Genomic DNA, 23,321 nt, shown 5'->3' with positions numbered 1-23,321 from the left:
GTTTTGCAGCATAGAACGGTTTTTTCATGTCTAGGTAGGTCATTCAAATCAATAAATGTTTAAACTGGCACATAACCACCCCTTGCTTTGAGGTGTGATGCTAGTTTTCTAAAGCTAGGGCAGAAGTGCTTCACGTTAGGTTGTGAGGAATGTCTCAGGTGTTGGTCTCAGCTTCTATGAGCTGATCAGTTGGAAATCCACATGACCAGTTAAAGATCCTTTTTGTCATTTGCACGTACAGCCAAGGCAATGAAACAACTTCATCATACCACTGTGGGTCTAATTTTAGTATTTAGGTCTAATATTAGTAATTTTAGAACTAGTTTTCCTTAACCAGTTCCTTGGTTGTGCTTTCAGCGTTTAATTAAAAGACTGAATTTGTATTTTAGCAGACCCTTCAGGTAACACTGCAAGTTTGGGTATATCTATGGGTTTTTTCCTGGTTGCTAGTGGGTCAATATGGGTGTATAAAGGTGTTTCTGCTGGCTTTTCAGTCTCCTGTGGTGTATCCAGAAAAGTAATAAATTAGGGCTGGGAATCACTGCTGTCTCACTAATTAACAGTGATCTAACTGTACCAGTAATTAAACTATTACCCACCCTACTATTTTTTTTCAATCAGTCGTTCAAATGTTCTTTACTTTGGCTTGTGAATCCATAGGGCTTACATTTTAGACAGAGGTTTTTTTCCTTTCCTCTGTTGTACAGAAAAGCTTCGATAATGCTGTTTTCTAAGAAATTCTGAAACAGCTGTGTGCTGTTGTTGACAAAACTGAACAGAGCATTGCATCATTCTGTCAAAAATCTTTATAAATTAGCTACGTGGTTACACTGGTGAAGGTTTTGTACATATAATTTGGCAATGAAAGTTACCTAACTAAGATAATGCTTTGATTCCTTTTCCCACTGACTTTCTGACCCTGTGAGGAGACACACAACTTGTGCCTTCTAACTATGGACTTCAATTTTTAAGTTTAACAAGGTGGTTCACACGAAAACTGAAAGGCCCTGCTTCTCCTCACAGGATCTAATTTCAGCCATGCCAGGAGAGACAGGACTTCCCTGAATTGACCTTGGTTTAAATTAAAGCCAAAATACTGACAAAAGGGGGGAAAATAAATAATTTTTTTATCTCTGCCATTGAGAACTGACCTTGACCCACAATATTTTGTAGTAAATAAATATCCTTTCTAACTACAATGCTGTGGATAATTTAAAGTGTAAGAGATGAGTTTGTGGAGCTTGATAGAGAGGATGAAAATTTTAGGTGGGGTTGCTTCCTCACATTCATGTTCCTTTGTCCAACCTGCTCAATAACTAATGACTGGTAGGTGATTGAATTCCCCCCCAGCTGTGTGTCTCAGTGCCACAAGCTGCACATCTGTGTGCTGATACACATGCTTTAAAAGTGAGGTGACAGGTGCAGGCATGCAAAATTGCTTATGAACAGTGAAAACAAGTTAGAATTTTTTTCCCCCCCATGCTGTATATCTGAGTTTATATTGTGTACTGAAGCTCCTGCAAAGAAAGCTGAGATGCTTAAAGTAGCTGTGTTGTTGCCTGTGTTTCCAAGTGCACTGTCAGTTGTGGTGTGCCTTAGCACATTCTGTCCCATTAAACCACATTTTTTTAGATGTAAAACAAAGTTTATGTGAAGGTATCAGCTGTTGAAATCCTGCCTAATGTGTTGATTACATGTAGGTGTCATTTTCCAAGGTGCAGCTGTAGCAGGAAGGCAGGTGGGAAGAAACTGAAAATAACTAAATACCCTTCTGATGCAAGACACTTTTTGGGCCTAAATAATTGTAATTTCAGATTACAAGAGACACTGTATGCACCTATCTTCCAAAGCACAGTACGTGTGTAAGCTTGACCTGCATATCTAGCATGGTTTTGCTGTTGCAGGTTTTCCTTAGGCTGCAGTAGTACTTAAAACTGGTTCATATTGTCAGATAATTTTTGGTTGTTGTTGCACAAAGAGAGCTTGCAAGGCAAGAAGGCAGTGAGGAAACTAAACTGCTTTACAAAGACAAACCTGTCTGCACCCTGGTACTCTCTGAACAGAACGAGCTGTCTGCGTTTGTAGATCTTGGGCTGTATAGCAAGCAGTCTGAGTGCTGAAGTCAGGTTGCCATGGTGAAATAATTCCCAGCAATTAAAGCACAGTTCCATCCTGAAAAGCAACTCTGTGCAAGCCATGTTGTGAAATCCCTCATGTACAAGGCCATGAGGTTTCCAAATCAAATTTGCGTGGTTTAGAAATAAAAAGGTAGCTTTGCAGTCCTCCAGCTGTACAGACTTCATCAGGGTTGGGACATAACAGTGCCTTCAGTGATTTATGTGCTCTGGTGGTGAACTCCCTCCCCACAAGTGTGGACCACAGGGTACTGGATGTGCACATCTACAGATAACAGGGCTGCATCAGAGTAGCCAGAAGCAGCAGTTGCTGCCAAAACTTGAATTTAATAATGACGTAAAAGTCACAGTAACTCTGTGTTCCAATAGGAGATTAGAGGATAATAAATCACTGATTAAATTAATAGACATGTCAGAAAAGACACAGGGAATAGATACGTTAATTGAGATTTTTTTGTGGTTTTACTACAGTACATTAGATTTTTCTTTCAGTTTGTGGAGTTTAAAAACCTTAAAATAGATAAAACTTTTTTTTTTTTTTTTGGTCAATATTGTTGGTTTTCCTTGTTCTCTGCAAGCAGTATTTCTGGCCTCCAGAATTTCACATTGTCTGCTGAAAAAATATTGCTCTGAATATAATAACAAACCTGGCAGATCTATATTTGTCTTCCCCAGAGTGAAAAAGGTGTTAAAAGCCACTCCAAAACCTGTTTTCAAATCTTGGTGCAGATCACTTATTCTCCAGGCTCTGTTGGGTGACCTTTCCATTGCAGCACATGTAACAACCAGGCTTGCTGTCTGCCATTGTCTGCTCTCAGCTGAGAGCAAATTTTCTCCTTTCTCTGTGTGTTTTAATTAGAGAAATGTAAGGTATGCTGTAGATCTCTGCTTTTGACTGCAGTGTTTTTCATTACAGAGAAAGAATTATTTATCTCTGCTGGTTTCCAAAGGTCCTTGGAGAGCTAGCTGAGGTGTAAACGTTTACATGTGCAGATATCTGTGGTGAAAGGAATCCTGGCCCTACTGTGTAGTTGCAATATGGGAATATATTTAGCAGTGGAGGATGATGAGGAAGCATTTATATTGCTGGAATACTAATGGCCTTTTTCCTCTAAGGGGGGCAAGGATACGGGAGCATCCTTATCTTGGTATTGTGTATGGGCCTGATGGGTTTGGAGTGTTTGCCTGGGGACTGAAATGAGCTGCCTGTTAACAAGACAAAGCCCAGGTCCAGCTCCAGCCTGTGTCTTCAGCTGATGAATGGCTGGGCTGAGATGCCCTAAAGAGTCAGCATGGGGTGGCCTCTCCTGTCCCCACACCAGGGTCTGCTCTGAGTGCTGTTCTAGGGGAGAAAGAATTGCAAGCACGGGAGAATATACTATGAGACATCTTCTGAAGCAAGGATTTGGGGTTTTACCTCTTTCTGCTCACTTTTACCTTCCTTTCAGACAGAGTTTGCCAACTGGATGCAACAAAAACAAGCAAAAGCCACCCCCCTCCGTGTCAGTCCCAGGCTCAGGACTTGGGCACCTCTGACTCAGTGCTCTGCTGTGTGGTTTGTTCTAAACATTGAGTAAATTAATTGTTACAACACTTAGTCTGTGACCTACTGAATCTCTGAGATGTTGAAAATAGGAAAGATTTGTCTTTTTTATTTCCTATTCCACAAATTACCAGAAATCTGGACTGTAATAAGTTGCTTAATAAAAGGATCTTGCTGAGCCTTCCTGCTGGCACCTCCTGGTTGGGATATGTGAGGGCTTTTTCTGTCAAAGTAAAAGAGAACATTTCAAAATGAAGAACAACTGCTTATTGCTTGGGTAGTTTTGTTTCTTCTAGTGGATTGTTTCTTTTAAATTACATCAGTGACTCCTAGAAATATGTAATTTGTTTGTTTCCCATTGGACGTAGATTCCCTGGTGTCCCAAGTGTGTTATCTGGAGGGCAACCTGGAGAGTGCAGTCAGGGAGCTGGATACCTCCATTCAGTCTGGGGGAGGAGTCCTGGCAGGTATGCCCAGGGAAGAAAGGGAACTCCAGTGCAGCGTGTTTTACCACAAGAATGCACCCTGTGCATTTTTGTAGCATTAACTGAGCTCTAGCATGCCTGGCCTTGCCTCTGCAGCCGTTCTTCCCAGAGCTGCATGGGAGACGAGGTGAGGGACCCTGAGCTCCAGCCAGCAAACCCCTGGGGGTTTCAGCTTGGTAGTTAATGTGCCTCTGGCACAACACTGTGGGCAAACACTGAGCTGGTGCTGGGAGGTGATGTAGCACGGAGGTAAGAAGAATCACAGTTTAGGTGGGAAAAGACCCTTGAGGTCATTGTGTCTGCCATTAAACCACATCCACACATCATAAATACTTCCAGGGATGGTGACTCCACCAGTTCTCTGGTCAGCCTGCTCCAGTGTGTAATAACTCCTTTGGTGAAGAGAAATTTTTCCTAATACACAGTCTATATGTTGAGGCCATTTCCTTTTGTCTTTTTTGGCCCATTCCTTTTCCCTAGATTGTTGCTTGGGAAAAGACATGTTTTCTTGCTACAACCTTTTGTCAGGTAGTTGTAGAGAGTGATTAGGTATCCTGAGGCTCCTTTTCTCTTGGCTAAACAATCCCAGCTCCCTCAGCCACTCCTCACAAGACTTGTGCTCCAGCCCGTCTGCCAGTAGGTGGGTGGGGAGTCCTACAGAAGGGCACAGAAAGGCCCCATGTACCAGACGTGGCATGGTGCAGGTGCCCCATGTTCTCCTTGCTTTGCCAGCAGCACCAGCTGGAACTCAGTCCCTACAGAATGTTTTGGGCTTTCTGTTGAGAAGCAGCATTATGAAATAATGTTATGGCACTTGTCATCCTTAACATGCCTGCCATGCCTTGGCACCGACTGTTTACAGCAGAGCATCCGGAGGCCAAGCAAAGATTCCCTTTTAAGGCAAAGAGCCACTATGAGAATCCCAAAGAAAAAGTTTCCCTGGCATGTTGGATACATTCTTCTTTCCTCCTCCTCTTAAATAAACTATTAGTAACTTTTAAAAACAGAACAAAAATGAAGAAGCAGGGCCAGAAATGCTGCCAAAGACGCTTTATGCTGTGCAGCCCCCTTAGACCTGCACAGCAACCAAGCCCTGGAGCTAACCCAGGGCAGGAGAGGGGAAGAATGAAGCTGCAGTCAGAGGGGTCTGTCAGAGACCTGGGGCAAGAGGAGATTGGAATGGAGACTGCCTTAAAAAGCTTAGTCTGTTTCCCTTCCGCAGCCCTGGAGAAATGCACTGTGCACAGCAATCTGCAAACAATCATACAGAGTGCTGCACTGGGATTTGGACTTGCTTTCCAGTACCTTGCACAGCTTCCTTTCCCATGCTGATGTTCTTTTCTTTCCCAATCCTGAACATGGATGTGTACATCCAGGATTTGTGTTCTGGGTGTGCTGTCACGTGGCATTTCCAGCTGAAGACTTGGCAGTGATCTGGGTTAAAACAGGACATGGGATTGCAGAAGAACCTCCAGAGGTGCCAATACTGTGCTGTTTAAAAGAAAGAGTGGAAGTGCAAACATCATCTCTGGCCTTGTTCATTCAAGGAAGGCAGCTTGACTGATGCTCAAAGGAAGCTGTTATTCCCCTTTTCTTGCATGCTGTACAAGTTAACAAAAACACTGATTACCAAGAGGGCATTTTAAGCTCTGTAGCCCTTCTAAGTTTCCAGTTCTTGCTCTTAACTGAGGAGAAAAGATTGTGGGCTGCTGGGTAGAAAACTGGACAGCCTTCAAGTGTTTGTTCCTGACCTGTAAGAACTGGCGTAACCTGCTTCTTCATTGTTCTTGTCACTTGAACTCATAAATTTTAGCTCATAAAACTGTTTCCTTCCTGCTATGAATGGGTTCAGGACTCCCATGCTTACGCAGAACATTTGTAACCAGAAATTAACTGATAATTTCTTCCCAGTAAAGGGCCACATAAAAAACCCATAAAGGTAAAAAGTATATCTGTGTGCAGCTGACCTGGTTTACCTTACAAAGCTGTAGCCTTCTGTGCATGGCTGAAATAATTGTGGTTTTCCTTTCTGCAAAGGGAGTACATTAGAGGGAGAGACTTTAAATATTGGAATTTTTTACCTTAGCATCTTTTCCCTCCCTGTTCTATTCCACTCACATCCCCTTTGACTCCTTACCCAAAGAAGGGAAGAGGAGAGAAGCTAAAATGCAAACATCCAGTATACCTTTAATTCTTATTCAAGCCCTTATTCACTTGAAAAATAAAAACAGTGTTCTTAAAGTTTGGCCTGAAAGACACTGCTACAGGGTTGGCTTACTGCCTCTAATTTTGTCCTTTAAGAAGCTAACTTCTATCCTTAATTGCCAAAAAAGTAGGTTTTGGTAGGAGTACTTCACTTTGTAGCACTTAATTAGTGGAGGATGTTTTAAAACACAACACTTCAAAAAGAAAGAATAAATTACAGGATGAAAAATCGAAGGCCAAGATAGTTTGATGTATCAGGTAGTTCAGCGTGTAGAGGTAAACCCGGAATATGGTGTTGCTGTTGGAGACAATAATCCGTGTAAAAGTTCTAGTTGGGAGTGCACCGTTTAAACCCCAAACTTTTCCAGATTGTGAGCAATACTAATTGTAAAGTGCAAGCCAGGTTACTTGAAAGTAACCCCCAAATCCTTGAGTGATGTTTCTAATATAATTTGGTAATTTTTCTGTGGGCATCTTTGGTTTTGATCTTCCTTAGAACAGGGTTGTTTTTTTTTGTTGGGTTTTTTGGTGCCATTTTTGCTTGCATTGCTGTGGACTGGGGGCTGTACTCTCACCAACATTAATGAAATATGTCACAGCTGGATTGGCAAGAGTCGAGACTTAACTCTCTTCTGAATTTGTGGGAATTGCTAGGATTATAGCAGTTAACCTTGTGTAAGGAATAGGGTCAGTTGCTAAAAAAAGCCCACAAAACCACACCACATTAATCACAAAATATCTGTCCTGTGTGAGGTTCCTGATCTGTGGTGATTTTCATCCTCACAGACTCGATGGCTTGTGAGTTTAGAAGTTTGCAGAGACAGATTTGCCATGTGAGGCCTGTCAGACCTGTTCTGTCAATTTTCTAATGGAAATTGGTGTGTGTGAGACTTGGCTGGAATCTGAAACTGGTGCATGATCCGGAGGACAGAGAGTGATTGGAGTTTTGCCTGCAGCTCTGGTCATCACCAATTTTTTTACCTTCTAAAGTTGCTATTATTTCCATTTTAATGTGCCACACTAAAGAGAGCAAACCCACTGATAACATGTACTTTCGAAAAGAAAAAGTAAACAGCCATTCACCCCAAGGACAGTTTAGTGTGGAGGATGGGAGAGGGGGATCAAAGTATCATCAATTGTCCTTGAAGAGATTTCAGTGTCAGATGCAGTGTAAGAAGCTGCACAGCTTGCTGGAGACAGCAAGAAATTATTACAGCTGTGCTGGTTTCTTCTGGAAAAAAAGGAATCCTGAACTGGTAGAGATCATCCAAAATAGTATGATCAGTTTAGGGCAGTTTGGCATTTAATAAATCATTAGTATTAACTGATCAACCCGTTAATAAATCAGATCAGCATGACCAGAACCATGGATGCCTGGTACAATTCCAAAGTGATGTGAACTACATCAGGTTATGAAGCACATCCAGAGTGGACATTGGGTCTCTGATCCTTCTTCAGCTAAATCAGGTTGCTTCATTTGTGCCTCTTTCCAAACAAACCATGTTGGTTTACACTGAAGCACATCTTTAGCATTTACACCATTAATCAACTTTGAACCTTACCGCCAGTCTCTGCCGTGAAATGGGAATAACACTTCCTCAAAATGGTGTTAAATGCCTTGAAGGTGCTCCAAAGTGCAGGGTTTTTCAAACCAAGAAACTACTGAGCATCTGATCAAGAAGGAAATGGGAGAGAAAGATTAGAGGAGGATCTTGATTAACTGAGATGGGATAAAAAAGCAGTCTGGGAAATTGGTAATTTTACTTGATCTTAACAACTAACAACTTAATCCTAACAACTCAATCTAACTGCTTAACAAAGCAGTTAGGCCAGGGGAAAAAGTCATTAGTGGGCTGCCACTTGGTGGAGTGTCTTACACCTCTCTTTCTCCAGTGAAATCCAGGCAGACTTGCAGCTGATGTGTTTTCTGTCTGGACACAAGGCTGAGTATGGCAGCCCTGCTAGAAGCATTAGTGAATGTACAGTCTTGGCCTGGAGCCAGTTTGCTGAACCTTCTTCTAAGACTTCAGGCGAGCAATCTCTCTTCTGCAATTTCCCATCACTTTTTCCTCTCTGAAGCTTACTTGTGGGTGTGACTTGGCCTATGGCATCAACTGAGTGCCTAAAACCAAAGGCAGACCTAGCCTGGGAATTGTCTGAGGAATTAGTTTGTACTCTGGTTTGCCTGTCAGTGAAAACTGTGGCGTGCTGTCTCCTTGGAATTCCTAAAGATGTTTCTTTCCTTAGTTTCTTCCTGACAGACAGGACTTGGTCTGAGCTGTGCATGGATCACCAAACTGCTGCATAACAGCTATTTCTGCAGCTGCTTGGGTGATACAGTTGATGTGGTGCAGACATGTTAAGACAAATTCAGCAGAACTCTCTAATTTTTGAAGAAAGATGCATGTAAACATGGATCAGGACTTGAGGTGCCTATAGCTCTGTTTTGAAAAGTACTGCTTTTTTGTGGTCTTAGAGGACACTTAGTTATGTTTTCCAATAAACAGTCATCTACAGGTGATGAATTTTGGTGTTTCCTGAATAGAACAGTAAAACTCTACTGTTCTCGACATTATTTTGTATTTGTGTACTTTAAACATAAAATGAAAAATGGAGGAAGGCATCTTGAATGAGAACAGCTCACAAAAAGGAAGTAATGGATGCTTTACTTTGTGCTTTTGGAGTTGTGTCCAGCTGGTGTTTTCTTGCAAGTCTTGGAAACAACAGTGAACTTGGAGGTAGGGGTGAGTAGTGGGAAAGAAGCTTACTCCTAAACTTGACACTGTTTGGTAATTCTGATGATGGTGAATGAATGAGCTTTGGTTTATCTGGAATATGGACCCATTCTTTGTTGATTCTTAGTCAGATGTAATTGTGTTTCTAAAAGAGGGATTTTTTCATACTGATGTATGCTCCAGCTTTGTAAGTTTAAAAAGAAAATGCTTTACTGTGGACAGGTATTGATAGTTCCCAAACTAAACCCACAATTTTACAGCTAGACTGAGCCTGACTCAGTTAATTTATGTAAGTCAATAGAACCTAAGTTCTGCCTAACTGGTGGGTAGTAACATGGTGCAGTTCAAAATGACATTTTTAAGGCTGGATTTTAATTTTTTTGCTTTGTTTGTAGTTTGTACTTACAGTATTGGGGCCATGTAGTGTCCCAGCTGCACTGCATGCAGGTCATGAAAATCTGCTGGTGTAAACAATTTCGGTGGTCTTGCTGGAGTTCTCAGAAGCTGCAAAAGGTTAACAAGAAGTCTGTGCTGCATATGGCAATTTGGCATTCAGGTTTCAGTGGTGTGAATAAATCCTTTGATAGCAGTGGTTCTGGGCATTTTGTAGGTTCAGTGATGATACCCAAGAGTCAGGTTCTTTTTAAACCGAGCCAAAGCTTTGGAAAGGGGCAGAGCATGGTATTCTTCAGGAAGCTTCTGTTTGAAGTGCTCCAGTTCCAGCACAAGGCAGTTGTGGAAAGACTTACACAATCTATTACAAAGACTCAAAGTGGCTGCGTGTACTGATCTAACAGAGAATTGACATTTGTGTGGAAATGAGAGGCTTTGGATTTTGCAAAAGGACCAACGTATTGTTGTTTGCACTAGCAAACTTGTGAAATACATTTAGTGTTGAATTTTTGTTTGTTCTCTTGAAATGGGGAAGAGATGCTGAAGTGAGGATGAGGTACACCCCACCCACTCCCATGTGGTGGAAGGTTCGCCTCAGCCTCTTATGTCTTTCTTCTGTGGTTTCCCTCCACAGCCTGACTCTGACAGACTGACCTCTTTGTCTCTCTCTTCCCTCCTCCTCCTCCTGCTCCTCCTTACAGAGGACTGCTCCTAGCTGATGTGGCACAGCCCTAACCTGGGGCCCTTGATTTAATTACCCTAAACTACAAAGACAGAAACTCTATCCAAACTATTTCTCACTGATAGTGTTTTTCCCTGAGTGTGGTTAATGCGGTTTGTCAAACCAGTGTCTGAAGCTGAAGGTATTTTCTGCATGACTGTTACTGGAACTATAATTTTCCTAAAAAAAATCAATCTATCCTTGAATGCCTGAATCCTGGCCCCCTCCCTCAAGCCAAGCCAAACCCAGAAACTGCTAAATGAAGCAAATGCAAGGGTTTGAAGACAGGAATAGTCTGACAATACCAGGAACTGTTATCTAACCAAGCAACCCCTCTGTATTAGGAGCCTTGCACTGAGGAACAACTGATTTCTTACATCCTAAAGCATCCCTTTCTGGAGCAGCTATGAGAATCAATCCAATTCAGTTCATTAAATAAACGTAAGGGACAAGTCTTGCAGGTGCCATTTGAATTGGAATGCCTTGCTGTGGATAAACGACATGGCAGGAAATGTGCAGGAGCACAGCTCTGTGCCGAATTCATCCTCGTGAATTCTGGCTTTAGTTTATTTTCATGCTGTATTTGCATTCTTTAGAAAGATGTTCTATGTTGTGTTCTTTAAAAAGATGTCACAGGCATCCTCTCTTCAGCCATGAAGCCCACCTTTCTCATTACCGTGAGGAAAGAAGATGTGACCATGTTCCCTGCCAGACACCTGCAGTGCTCTCTGCACATTTGTGTAAATATATAATGAGTCTGTAAGTGTATATTGTGCTGCTGTCACCAAGTTTTCCTTGATTTTCCTTTATGATGGCCTTTCTGAAGTCTCTTCAGTCTTAATTTACTGTTAGAAGTGTGACAAGACTCGGCACAAGTTTAAGACCATGCACACTGGCAGTGCTTGTGACCCAAGTTACAGTGCTGCTTTTCTGTGGAAGGCATATCTCGGTCTCTCCCTGCTCCAGTAGGGATTATGTGGATGGTGAGTCTGTCTGAAGATAGGTTTAATAAACAGATCAGTAAAGAGGCCATGAAGAGAGAAAACTGAGTAATCATATTTTCTTTAAGAAGAGCACTGACACTTCAAACACCATTGCAGGAAAGATGTGTATCACATCCTCACGGCAAAAATCAAGCCTGCATGTACCTCAGACAGGAAGACAGTTGGGAGATTACTTAAGTGTGTTAAGAGCCAAAATGTGAGCTCTGTTTCCTTTGCATGAGATCTCAATGAGTTTTGACAGCAAACTTAATGCAGTCATCTGCCAAGGTGGGCTTGTATTGGCTTTACAGATCTTAAAAATCACTTTATCCAAGATAGCCTGATGTTAAAAAAGAACTGTCATCTCTTCCTTGTGTTCACATGATAATGAACAGCAAGTATTGCCCTGTGATTGTCTCTCACCACTAAATGGGTCTTCCATCTCTGCTTAGGTAGATTTTTTAATGTAGGAACACATGGATGTTTCACCATATAGCCTAAAAGACCAAAGTGCTTGACCCACTGTCCTTCCTCTGAACTCCTGCTGCATCCCTGGTCCAGGAATATGGGTTGGGTTGTGAGTCTAGTTAAAAACAAATGGAAGGAAAACTAGTGATTACAGCAAACACTTTGCAAATGGGAGATGAAATGTCGTAATACGCCATGGAGATAAATGTGTTTTATGGAATGTGGTTCCTGTGCTTTTATAAATCCAAATGGAAGGTTATTTCATAATGCATTGGATTTCCAAGGGTTTTCAGAAAAACAGGAACTTGGATCTTTCTGTCTCGGGTATCCCTGGAGCTGAGAAAACAGGTGTTTTTGTGGTTATCAGTGCTTTTAGCTGGGGTCACAGATGTTCGTTTAAGAGGGCTTCTGATAGGGCTGGAGAGCAAGGAATGCTGTAGCTTTGAATGAGCAGCACCAGGTTTTCCAGCTGTCTGTTTGGAGCAGCTGGATTTGCTGTTTCTCAGCCTCCCACTCTGCAGGTGACCAGGAGCTGTGTGGCGCAGCTGGTTGTTAGTCCTCACATCGGAGTGGCTCCTCCAGGCACAGAGCTGTCCTGCTGTCACCACTGCTCACAGGCCTGAGGAGAAAACAGCACTCTCCCAGGAGTTTGCAGTCTCATCTGGCCAAAGGGCAGTGGAGATGGAGCAGCAAAATCAAGCTAAGGGGAGGGAATGCAGGAGGAGTGGTGTAAAAGCAACTGCAGGAGTTTGGATGAACCAGCTGGTTTCAGGTTTCTGTAGCTGTTCAACGGTAGAGATAACCCCACTTCTCTCTTTCTGAATCTTTTGCAGGAAGTCCAAGGGAAAGCCAAATGGTAAAAAGCCAGCACCAGAAGAGAAGAAACTTTACCTAGAGCCAGAATACACAAAATCCAGAATTACTGACTTCGAATTTAAGGAACTAGTGATGTTACCACGGGAAATAGACCTCAACGAGTGGCTTGCCAGCAACAGTGAGTATTGTCTTCAAACAACTCTGAGCTTGCTGTCCATGCTGAAGAGGCCATTCAGTCACTCTTCTTGCTGTCTTCAGTGCTTAGAGAAACACTCAGTGACTATTTATGCTTACTGTGTAATGCATGTCATTATACCTTGAGTGGTAATTGAGCTGTCTCATGCACAGCCCAGCTGTGCTCAGCAGCATGAAAGCCTTGATGGGTTTCTTTCTTCCAGCTCCCTCCTTGTGGCACTGAGGGCATTGCAGCTTTTGGTGCTCTTTGGAGGACTATCAAGATTCCTGTTGACTGCTTGCTAAACTGGCTGGTTCTGTGTGTTTCTGACTCAAGCTACTGACCTTCCAGAAGCATTGTAAAAATCTAGTTTCTAAACACTTGTATGTAAAGCAACTCATGCCTAAAGCCAGAAGCTGTGAAGTCCTTTGGTTAGATTTTTTTTTTCTCCACACTGCTTCCAAATATAGGTGGAATTACTGTGGATTTAAACAGTAGACAAGCTGAAACTCAGAGTTTGACCAGCTACTGTGACTGAATGCTGTACCTGTCCACCTCAGCCCTGATTTACTGCACTTTCCTGGGCTTCTCCTGCCAGTCCTCACCTGCAGCTGTGGCCCACTTCTTGTTTGATTTTCAGCAGTGTGTAGTAGTAACAAGGAACTGCTTTAAACTCCACACTAGGAAAGTTTATAGACTCATTAAGAAAAAGTGAGGTGCCCTGTGAGAAGTATGAAGAAGTTAAATTATCTCAGGAGATTTATTAAAAGTAGAAGTCTACTAGGTTTCATGCTGGTTGTTTTTACAAGGAGATGTGTCGTGAAAACTATTAGTGCTGTTTTCTAGCCGCTGTACATTTTAAGTCTGACTTCAAAAGAATGTAGCAAATTGTTTGCCTTCAGCTTATAGCAGAGTATTCTGCTGTAAAGGTGAGGCTGATGATGGAGACACTTTCCAGTCTTGCTGCTTTGTGAGTAATAAGAGCTAATGCATCATAGTGCTTTCATCTTAAATCAAAACAAGAGCTTTCATTCTGTGTACTTCTTTGTTTTGCAGTTCATCATTAGGCTCATTTAGCTAAATCATGTTTAAATTCATATGCAAGCTCAAGACTGAGGTCGCTTCACTTGCTCTATTTAAATAATTGTCTGGAGGATAACCAGTGTTTGAAAATATTTTACTTCTGAATTTCTTCCCTTTGTTTATTTTTCAGCAACAACCTTCTTTCATCACATCAACCTACAGTATAGTACAATCTCAGAATTCTGTACAGGAGAGTCATGTCAGACCATGGCAGTGTGCAATACGTAAGTTAATATTTACATTTATTACATATACAAGGTTTCAGGTTTTCATAGTTGCATGGTGGAGGATATTGGTATTGGATGGCATCGGGCAAGTGCTTTACAGCAGGTCTCTACTTGTTGAGAACGTGTCAGCTGTGCACCCTCTTCTCTCCCTTCAGCAATGAAGTGTGGTGGAAATCTGTTTTTGTGGAGGACTAGAAGGATGAGAATCTTTGAGTGCTTTGAGCTGGTTTTATAAGGTCAGATCAGAGAGGCAAATGACCATGTGTGTGCTCGGGGGAGAGGGAAAGGAGGGTATTAAGGGAACTTCCCTGCCTGACCATCCAGGAGCCACTCTGGCAGTCAGTTGTGAGCTGGGACCAAGGCCCCTTCACAGCTCCACACCCCACACTCACTCAGAGCAGCTTTCCTTACTGGCTTGTTCCAGCTTTTCCATAGCAGAGTCTTGGACATCCAGATCTGTAAAATTAATTTGGTACAGTAACTAAATAACCTCATAACAGCCCAATCTAGTGCCTCCCTGGAGGGACCCCAAACAAAGGAAACCCCAGGCTTTTACACTCACACCTGAGAACACTCATGTGGGGTGTTGGTGTTGACAGGTCCTGCTGTGTCTCTGAGTGTCACCTGGGCAGGCCACAGGTCCCTGTGTCCTTTGTTGTGCTGCTGCCACCAGAGCTCAGCCCTGAGCCTGCAGTGCAGCTGCTCCCCAAGGTACCTGCACAGTGTGCTTCTCAGCAAGGGCAGGGCAGCACTGTCTGTACTGGTTACAGCACTGGGATTCCAGAGCAGGCAGAGGAGCAGAAGTGAGTTGTGAAAACCTCAGAGGGTGATTCTGAGAGCTGGAATGCTGACAGAGCACCAGGCTGCTGGTGGATAACCTCTAGCCTGAGGTGAGCCACAGGCTCTCTGCCTGAGCCCCTGGGCACAGAGGACACAAGTGGCAGCTTTGCAAGAGTAAGGAAAATGGTTTGGTTTGGCACTTCTCCGCCTCTAGAACTTAGTAGACTTCCTTAACATTGACTAGCTGTCTGTTGTGAAAGAAAGCTTTGTAGTTTTACTGTACAGTGTGAATATAAGAAAAAGTTACCATAAACTCCTGCTCTTGATGAGCACAGCCCAACATGATGGAATATGAGATCCAGTCAAGTATGAATAAGCCTGTTGTGTTTGGGCTTTTTTTCCTCCCACACATGCTGATAGTCCTTTTCTTCCTTCCTCTTGCATTTCCCAGGATTAATTTAGTTGAGATGGATTTTAAAAGAGAAGACTGGGCAGTTAATATCATAGTACATCAAACAAACATCCCAGGGAATGTATGCAACAGAACCAGAGCTGTATATTGTATCTCTGACAATCATGACGTAGTTCTTAGAAAGAAAGCCTTGCTTAATGCACTTGGGCTATCTTGTACACTTGAAATTAATATCAGGAGCTTTCTTTGAGAGCACTCAGAAGCCTGCAGAGTGTATGGAGGGTATTTTTCCATGCAAAAGTTGGAATGATAACTGTCAGAGAGTTAAAGGCCATGCTAGAGACTTTGAAACCAAGCTGGAAGAGAAAGTAATAAATCTCTACTGGACCCAGATTTTATCAAAAGGAGACAGCATGTCTCTAAATAAGAAATGGTGAGCAGTAAGATGAGTATTTGTTGATTCTTGTTCCCAGGCTTGCTCATGTTTAAATTCCTGATATAGCACTGGCTGTCCCAAGCACTGAGTTTAACTGTTTATCCACTTGGCTGCTGGGAAATAGTGGCTAAAAGGAGGTGGTGATGGGGAACCTACATCAGTGTTGCTCCATTCTGCTCTACTGAGCCTTAAACAAGAGTTCCCTGTAAGCAGTTTGTGCTGCAGAATAAAGAGAGGAAGTGCCTGTAGGCGACTCCAGCTGTAGCCTGTATTTTTAGTGGTAGGGACTGATAGCAAAATGTTCCTATCTTTTGTTTTGGAAAACTGAAAAATTGAGCTGTTTGGGAATAACAGGAAGCATGTCTACACTTGGGTGAAGCACTTGAAACAGTTTGTGTGTAGCTAAATCATAACAACTTCAGTACCTTCCTGTACCGGGGGGCAGGTGGCTGATTCATGTTTGCAAACTGGAGGCTACTTGCTTCTAGCAGTTGTGTGGGTCTGTGAAAAAGCCACTGAGGGGAGATCAGCTGCCTACACACCTCAGTACAGTTCAGCTTTGAGGGCCCCATTTGTAATTGTGTTCTCCACATCCTGATCCTTTCGTTCTGCCTTTCCTAGCTGTAGTCAGCTAAGGATGTGCTTGTGTTGGAGAAGGACCAGTTGCTGTGGCTTGTTGTACCTCAGACTTGTCTCCAGTGTATAAAGAGAGACACCTAAACATCACTGCCCATTGCTGATTAACCTGATGGACACTCCAGACAAAGGCTTCTGTGGCCATGATCTGTTTGTTGCTGTCTTTTGGAATAAAATAGCATCTGCCTGTGTAAGATTGCCACAGAATTACAGTACACTGGAATAAGGGTGAAGTTTTCCATTTTTTTTCCATGCTAATTTCTTGGGTAGTTCCATATGAAAATCTTCATTCTGTTCCACTTCTATGTTTTCACTGCTCATTTCCTGATGATACATTTTGGATCACATAATTTTGGTCATGCCTAAGAAAGGGGTTTTTTTATTTATGGTTGAGATGTTTGAGTAACTGTTGAGAACTGGTTGCTTGTCAAGTTACTTGACATTCAAATTGCACTGCAAGTGCCCAGTCCTAAATCTAAAGTATTTGCTGGCACAATAAAGACTGGTTGCATTTAAATATTTGAGGTAAGGTTTTAACATCTCAGAGAAGCTGCAGCCAACTGACAAACTGCAGACAGATGCAGCTTTCAGCCCTGTGTCAGATATGTGAGACAGCACAGCCATCTGCACACAGTGAGGAGGAGAATTTCTGCTTTCGGTCACTAGGAGACATCTGACCAAAACTTAGTGTAGAACAGATGGAAGCATTTGCTGGCAAGGTGGGATAGTGCCAAGAGAAATACCATAATGGCCAGTTACCCTCAAACTTTAACGAGGGTGACATGAATATAACTTTGGGAATTACTTAATTTTGCTCATTAATGTGTTTATCACTTGTTGTAAAGCAGATACTTATATTTTAACACAGCATTTACTATTAGAATTTAGTATGCTTTACAGCTTATTATTACATGAACCAGCTTTAGAGCACCTTGAGCTGTAAACTGGTTTTCTAGCTGACATTTGGGTAAAACTCCTCAAAGTGCTGCAAATAAGAGCCTGTATGAGTGCTGTATATAAAAGGATGAATTTACAAAACCCCCGAGACAGAAATCAAGGATGGATGCAAACTTTTAGGAAGCTCACCTTTCAAGATGTTGTTTTGGTCCAGTGAAATCCCTTAATTGATAATGCTTGTCACTCATTTTTTCTAATCTTAGTCTCCTTTCTTGTGTTTACTTGCCCTTAGTGTCTCTGCATATGGAGGGTATTTCCTCCTAGAGTGCTTAATTCAAACTTTGTAAGTTTTATGTTTTCTCACATTTAAGTTCCCCCAGCTGTATGTTTTTATGTGGTGCCTCCTTTCTCTTCTCTGCCATCCAGACATTACTTAGCCCCTGTGAAACCATCCAAACTGTTCCAGCTGTTGACAAGCACTATATTCCTGCCTCTGGCTTTCTATCCTGCTTTCTTCATGTGGCCTGTTCCTTGGTATTTCTACCAGGACTGTCTCTCCTTCCTTTCCAGGCAAAATAATCCACACTATATTCTTTTCCCTCCTTCCAGAAGCTTTTCTTGTATATTGATGTAACTTCTGTTCTGCTTTGGCTTCTGTGTCATCAACACCAACCCAGAATGTTTTAGAGGAAAAGGGATAAAATATATACATATATTAAGATGCAGTATTATGATTTGTGATCTCACATGTGTTATACTCTATTATTTGCATCTCAGGCTCTTCTCTTTTAAACCCATAGTCGTTTCTCCCTGGGATTTAGAACAGAGCTGCAGATTCCTCATGTTCTCCATACCAGGGAAATTTAAATCTGCAACTTTTCAAAAAGTGCCTTCAAGTCTCATCCTCCTGTCTTTTCTGCTTCCCATCCATTCCCTAATATGGGACCTTGCTGTCACAGTGCCAGTGGTGGAATGCAATTAGGCTTCTGTGCCCAAGTGAGCCCTTCCACGGCCCCAGCCTGCTTCCTATCTTGTCCATGGAGATAGCTCCAGCGTGGGTGGAAGCAGCGTACCAGGTGCGAGATGTTCATGGCACGTCAGGGGCTCCTCTCTTCCCCTGAGAGCTGTGAAAGCTGTTCAACAGCACCTGAAGCATGAGGAAAACACATTATTCTAATCAACTGGGCAATCCTTGTCGTTATTCCCTTACTCTTAATGCTTCTTCTTTTTAATTCCACTTTTGCGTAATTAATTTCCTAATTTTCAAGGAAAGGTGAAAAGGGTATGCAGTGGGATGCTAGAGTACATTAATTCATGTACATGAGAATATAAGTGAACTTGCACAGTTGCCAAATTGTTTCTTTTTACTAAAATCCAATTATCTACACTCTTTTTTGCACCTAAGGGAAGCTAAACAGTGCTTTCTGTCCTGTAGTTGAGGATTTCTGCAGCATGAGAGAACTGCTGAGGTAGAAAAGTCCAGCCTGCCTCTGCTCTTGCCAACAAGTATTGTCTTAAAACCCAAAATAAGGCTGAATTGCCTGGGACTGTCTCTCACTGCAGGAGTAGCCAAACGACTTGAGTGTTGGTGCACTACATTGTGTAATTCCTTGGAGGTGGATTGTACAAAGGAAGTGAGCAGTGGTGAAGAGCACAGTCTGTGCCTAAGGGCCCAAGTGCTGGGTTTGATGCCTGACATAGCTCTAAAAAGAACTTTTGACTCCTGCTGTTTTCAGCCACTTGCTCACCTCTTTATGCAATTTTGCAGTCAGTCCTTGTTTCTCTAGTACAGTACAGAGTGATGAAGCACCACATAGTGAAAAGGAGCTGAAAGAAAAATCATAAAACCTTAATGCTTACAGAACTAGTTTGTAGTTGTCTTCCCTCTCCTAACTTGAGCTACTCTACTTATTTCTGCAGCTTCCTCTTGTTTTCCTGTGGCTTGGGGCATGAACAGTGTCATTGGTGTCTTCACCTCACTATCTGCAGGTCCCTGAAGATTCTTTTAGGGCAATGAAAACACAGAGTAAATTAAAACATTTTAGTTGCTACTTAACATGCTTTTTTCTTTAGTTGCCTCAGGATGGTTCTGCTGGTCTGTACCCATAAACCTTCTCTTTCCAAGGGGCACACACAGATCCTTCCAGGTCATTGGAGTCTAGTCTTGTTGTGAGGCTTAAGGTGGCTAAATGTGACTCTGGAGTGGCACTTCGTGTAGGGCTACAACCAGGCTTGTTCAGTGAGGTGGTACAGGACTGTGCCTGGAGCTTAGACTTTCTGAAGAAAGTCCATAAGATGGATCTCAAGGCATGTCTAATATGAATGTGTGACATAGGAAAAAAACAAACTATGTTTTCCTGAATTCCTTTTCTCACTGTGTGCCTAATCCAATGGATAGCTGCTTCTGGTAGCAGTTACAGATGCTTTAATTAATGATGACTTTTTAAAACAAAGGAACAAACCTTTAGTTGTTTTGTAGCCTTCAGATTCTCTGTCAGCTGAGGGATGGTTGCAGTTAATCAAAATTATTATGGCTAACTGATTGAATTATGGTTGCTTTTGAAGGGCCAGTATCTCCTGTTCTTTAAGATACAGCAGGAATATCCACTGATGGCAGAATCAAATGTAAATTCAGGTATTTGGGGGAGTCTGTAACTGTAAGATAAGGAGCAGAGTTCAAACACATGCTGGTATGGATGTGCAGAAGGCGCCTGAAAACTTACCCTGGGTTGCATTTTGGAGCAGAATTTGGAGCACTTAAAATCACCGCTAGTGCTTTAGAGCCCCAGGCTGGAAAAGGTGGTGTTTGGAGCCACCGTCTGACTGTTTCACAGTATTGCACTACAAAACTAATTTATGCTCTGTGATGTTATGCATCTGAAGTTCATCAGTTTATCACTGTGCAATGTTGTTGCCCTTTAAAAATAGTTCTCTAATGTTTTCCTGTACAGTTCTATAGACTGTATGTAAACCTGTCATGGACAGGGAATTACCACTCCCTCAGCAGAACTCCTCCCCTTGGAGGCTTGTCAGAAAGGCTTTCTGGGCTTGGTACTGTCACCTGCCCCTGGCCTAGACTGATAGGGAGGGGACAAAATCAGCCAACAGAACAGCAAGATCTTCCATGCAGAAAATAAGTGAATCTCCTCAGTAACAGCTGTGAGGTATTTTCGTAATTTTGCAGCTGTTGCTCTATATTACTTGAGGAGGCAGAGGGTGATGTGGTGACACTGTCCCTTCTCTCCACAGACAGTACTACTGGTATGATGAGCGGGGAAAGAAGATCAAGTGCACTGCTCCTCAGTACGTTGACTTCGTCATGAGTTCAGTGCAGAAACTAGTGACGGACGAGGACGTCTTTCCAACAAAATACGGTATGGCTGCTTCCTGGGGCTCTCTGGGGAGGCCAGCAGTCAAATGAAAATTGGCATTCAGCACGTGTGTGAATATCAGACAGCTTTCTCACTTTTGTTGGACGGGTTTTAGTTGGTTTTTTTTTTTCTAATTTTCTTTCTTTTTGTGTTTCTTTCGTAGTTTTGGGGTTTTTTTAAAGGAAGATTGTAAGTTTGGTTCAATCTTGCAGCAAAAAAGACTTACACTCTTGGTGTATGAACTGGGGTGAAAGTCTAACAAACCTGACCCTTGGCCTGTATTTCATCATCAGTACCCCTTTTTCTTCAAGCATTTAGAGATGATCTAGCCTGTGTTCATAGAGGATAGAATTCTGAAAATAGTCAGCATGTGTGTGTTCAATACAGCCTGCTGATAGCAAACTTGAACATTTGTGTGGCTTTACTATTTCCATTAAAGCCTCAATGCATTAAGAAATGTGGGAAATAAATTGGATTGCCAGGAATGTGGCTTGCTTTCTTTGCCCAAGGCTCTGAAGCATTGTCTCTGAGTGTTTGCAGTCTCCTTTCCCTTACAGAGATTAAATAAGAATGTGATTTTTAAGAGCTGAAAAGCAATAGCAAAGTAATTTTAACTCAAATTTGTATCCTAACAAGATTGCTACATGCAATGCCCTTGGTTAATGGGAAGAAAATAGAAACTTGAAGCTATTGTAGGAGGGCTTAATCAGGACCAAAAGCTTCATGAGCCACTTCAACAGGTGATTGGGAAACTAGGACATTACAATATAGGATATTAGAATATGGAAAACATTTAGCTAGCAGTCTTTGCTTACAAGCAGCTTGATCTGGAAGGAGGCAGTTTCTTTCCCATTTGATAGAATTTCAACAGTGAAATGAGGGAAGTTATTTACAGTTATATACAAACTGCCACACATCCCTAAGGCCTATGTACCTTGGCTTCCATTTTAGGATCTCTGAATTGGTGTTCCAGGGGAAAACCCACTCCTTGACAAACTAGATAAAGACACAGAAGAACCTCTCATTTTTACAGCCAGTAACAAAAAAAATGTAGTGGCTTTAGAGAACAGCTACACTTGCTTCCTGCTTTTTGAGCCCTTAAGGTTTAAAATTTAACTTCAAATGAAAGTTCTTAACACATCCTTAGATTTGTCCCCCGAATTCCTTTAAAGAGAGGGCAATATGACACAGGGCCCTCAGTTTGTCTGCTCTATATGGTGGGCTGGTTGCTATCATGGTGTTTCTCCATCTTCCTTTCAGGCAAGGAATTCCCAAACTCCTTTGAGTCCCTAGTGAAGAAGATCTGCAAGTACCTGTTCCATGTGCTGGCCCATATCTACTCCTCACACTTTAAGGAGACTTTGGCACTGGAGCTGCACGGACATTTAAACACACTCTACACACACTTTATCCTATTCATCAGGGAGTTCAACCTCGTGGACCCTAAAGAGACCACCATCATGGATGACCTCACGGAGGTCCTCTGCAGCAGCAGCGGGAGCAGCAGTAACGGGAGCGGCAACGGCAGCAGCAACAGCGCGGGAGCACAGAACCACGTGAAAGAGAGATGAGCCCTCCTCCCGGACCCAAACTAACATTACAAACAGTATAATCTATTGTGGGTATGTGTATGTATATGTTCAGATATACATACAGGCATATACAGCGATGAAAGCTGACCGCAGAGATGCTGCCACGCAGGACGCGCAGTCGTTGGGGCTGTACGGAGCTTTGGGTTAATGCGCCAGCCGGCGAGAAGTTGCACCAGTTTTATTTTGTTTTCTGTCCACTCCTCCTTTTACCTATTCAGATGGATGATGAGTGCTGTTTTTAGAGAAGAGCCAAGCTTGAGAGTGGGGCCACTCTTTGTTTTTTTCGTTGGTTTTATTTTTTTTTCTTTTGGTTGGTTGGTTGGTTTTTTGTTTTTCTTTCTTTGGTCTTGAGTGCAAGCCCTTTGGTCTTTCTAGGATGGTGGTCCTGCCATTTAAAAAGTATCTATTATATTATAAGAAGTAACTTTTACTTTGAAGTGGCTTAAAATGCAGGTTTGTTTGGGGTTTTTTTTGTGGGGGTGGGGGTGGTTTTCTGGTTTGGTTTTACATAGACTGCCCCTTACCCTGCCAAAAGCTCCCCCATTGAGTGCATCTTGCCCTTTGTTAGCTTGGAATGGGAAGAAACTCCTGGCTTGACTAGAGTAGCAGCTAGGGGCTTGCTACATGTTGAAAGTGGGCATGATTCTCCAGTTGTCCTGTCTACTCGGTCAGAAGGTGTGAACATGCAAGAGGATCCACAAGCCTTTCTGCTTATTGCTCCTACAGCATATATACTCTTTTCTCTGCTCCCCTGCCTCTTCTTTTCCCTGGCACACCTCCACAGGTAACAGGAGTAGGATCACTGCAGTCCAAAACCATGTGCAAGAGTGACCACCGTTTGCTTTCCCTTGAGCAGAGGCCCGGGGAGGGGGGGAGAAGGGTATACTGAGTCAGTCACCGCCTGTGCTAGAAAGATGGCTGTTGGCATAAAATTATATTGTTGGCTTATTTTAGTTCATCTGTTCTATAATAATAAAAACAAATCTATCAGCCACAAGCTTTGTTTTTGTGTGTGCAGCGTCAGAAGTCAGACTCCACCCCTACACCCTCCTGGACCTGCTGGCGGCCAGCTTTATAAATAATGGGTTGTCTTCCACCCTCTGATCTTACATTTATAATGAATTCCTTGCTTTTCCCAGTAGCCCTAGGAACTGCCTCCCCAGGATAAGCAACACTTGGAGAGTGGCAGGTTTCCTGTTTGTACACACATCCTTTGACAAATGCAGTG

At 42.5% G+C, this 23,321-nt stretch overlaps 1 protein-coding gene across 6 annotated transcripts in view; it reads left to right on the top strand.

Annotated features, from left to right (window-relative positions):
• The window catches only part of MOB2 (MOB kinase activator 2), a 109,252-nt gene extending 86,162 nt beyond the window's left edge, over positions 1–23,090 (top strand). For all 6 annotated transcript variants that reach the window (XM_085062831.1, XM_085062828.1, XM_085062827.1 and 3 more), the window contains exons 2-5: positions 12,502–12,662; positions 13,873–13,966; positions 20,380–20,504; positions 21,762–23,090. In XM_085062831.1, the coding sequence (XP_084918957.1) occupies positions 12,502–12,662; positions 13,873–13,966; positions 20,380–20,504; positions 21,762–22,072 (691 nt within the window). In that variant the 3' untranslated portion in view covers positions 22,073–23,090. The remainder of the gene's footprint in view (positions 1–12,501; positions 12,663–13,872; positions 13,967–20,379; positions 20,505–21,761) is intronic.
• Positions 23,091–23,321: the final 231 nt, after the last annotated feature.

The sequence above is a fragment of the Lichenostomus cassidix genome, chromosome 5 (genome assembly GCF_008360975.1).
Source record: "Lichenostomus cassidix isolate B80296 chromosome 5, HeHo_3.0, whole genome shotgun sequence".
In the NCBI taxonomy this organism is placed as follows: Eukaryota; Metazoa; Chordata; class Aves; order Passeriformes; family Meliphagidae; genus Lichenostomus; species Lichenostomus cassidix.
The sequence above is the reverse complement of the archived record's forward strand: the minus strand, read 5'-3'. Positions and strand labels throughout refer to the sequence as shown.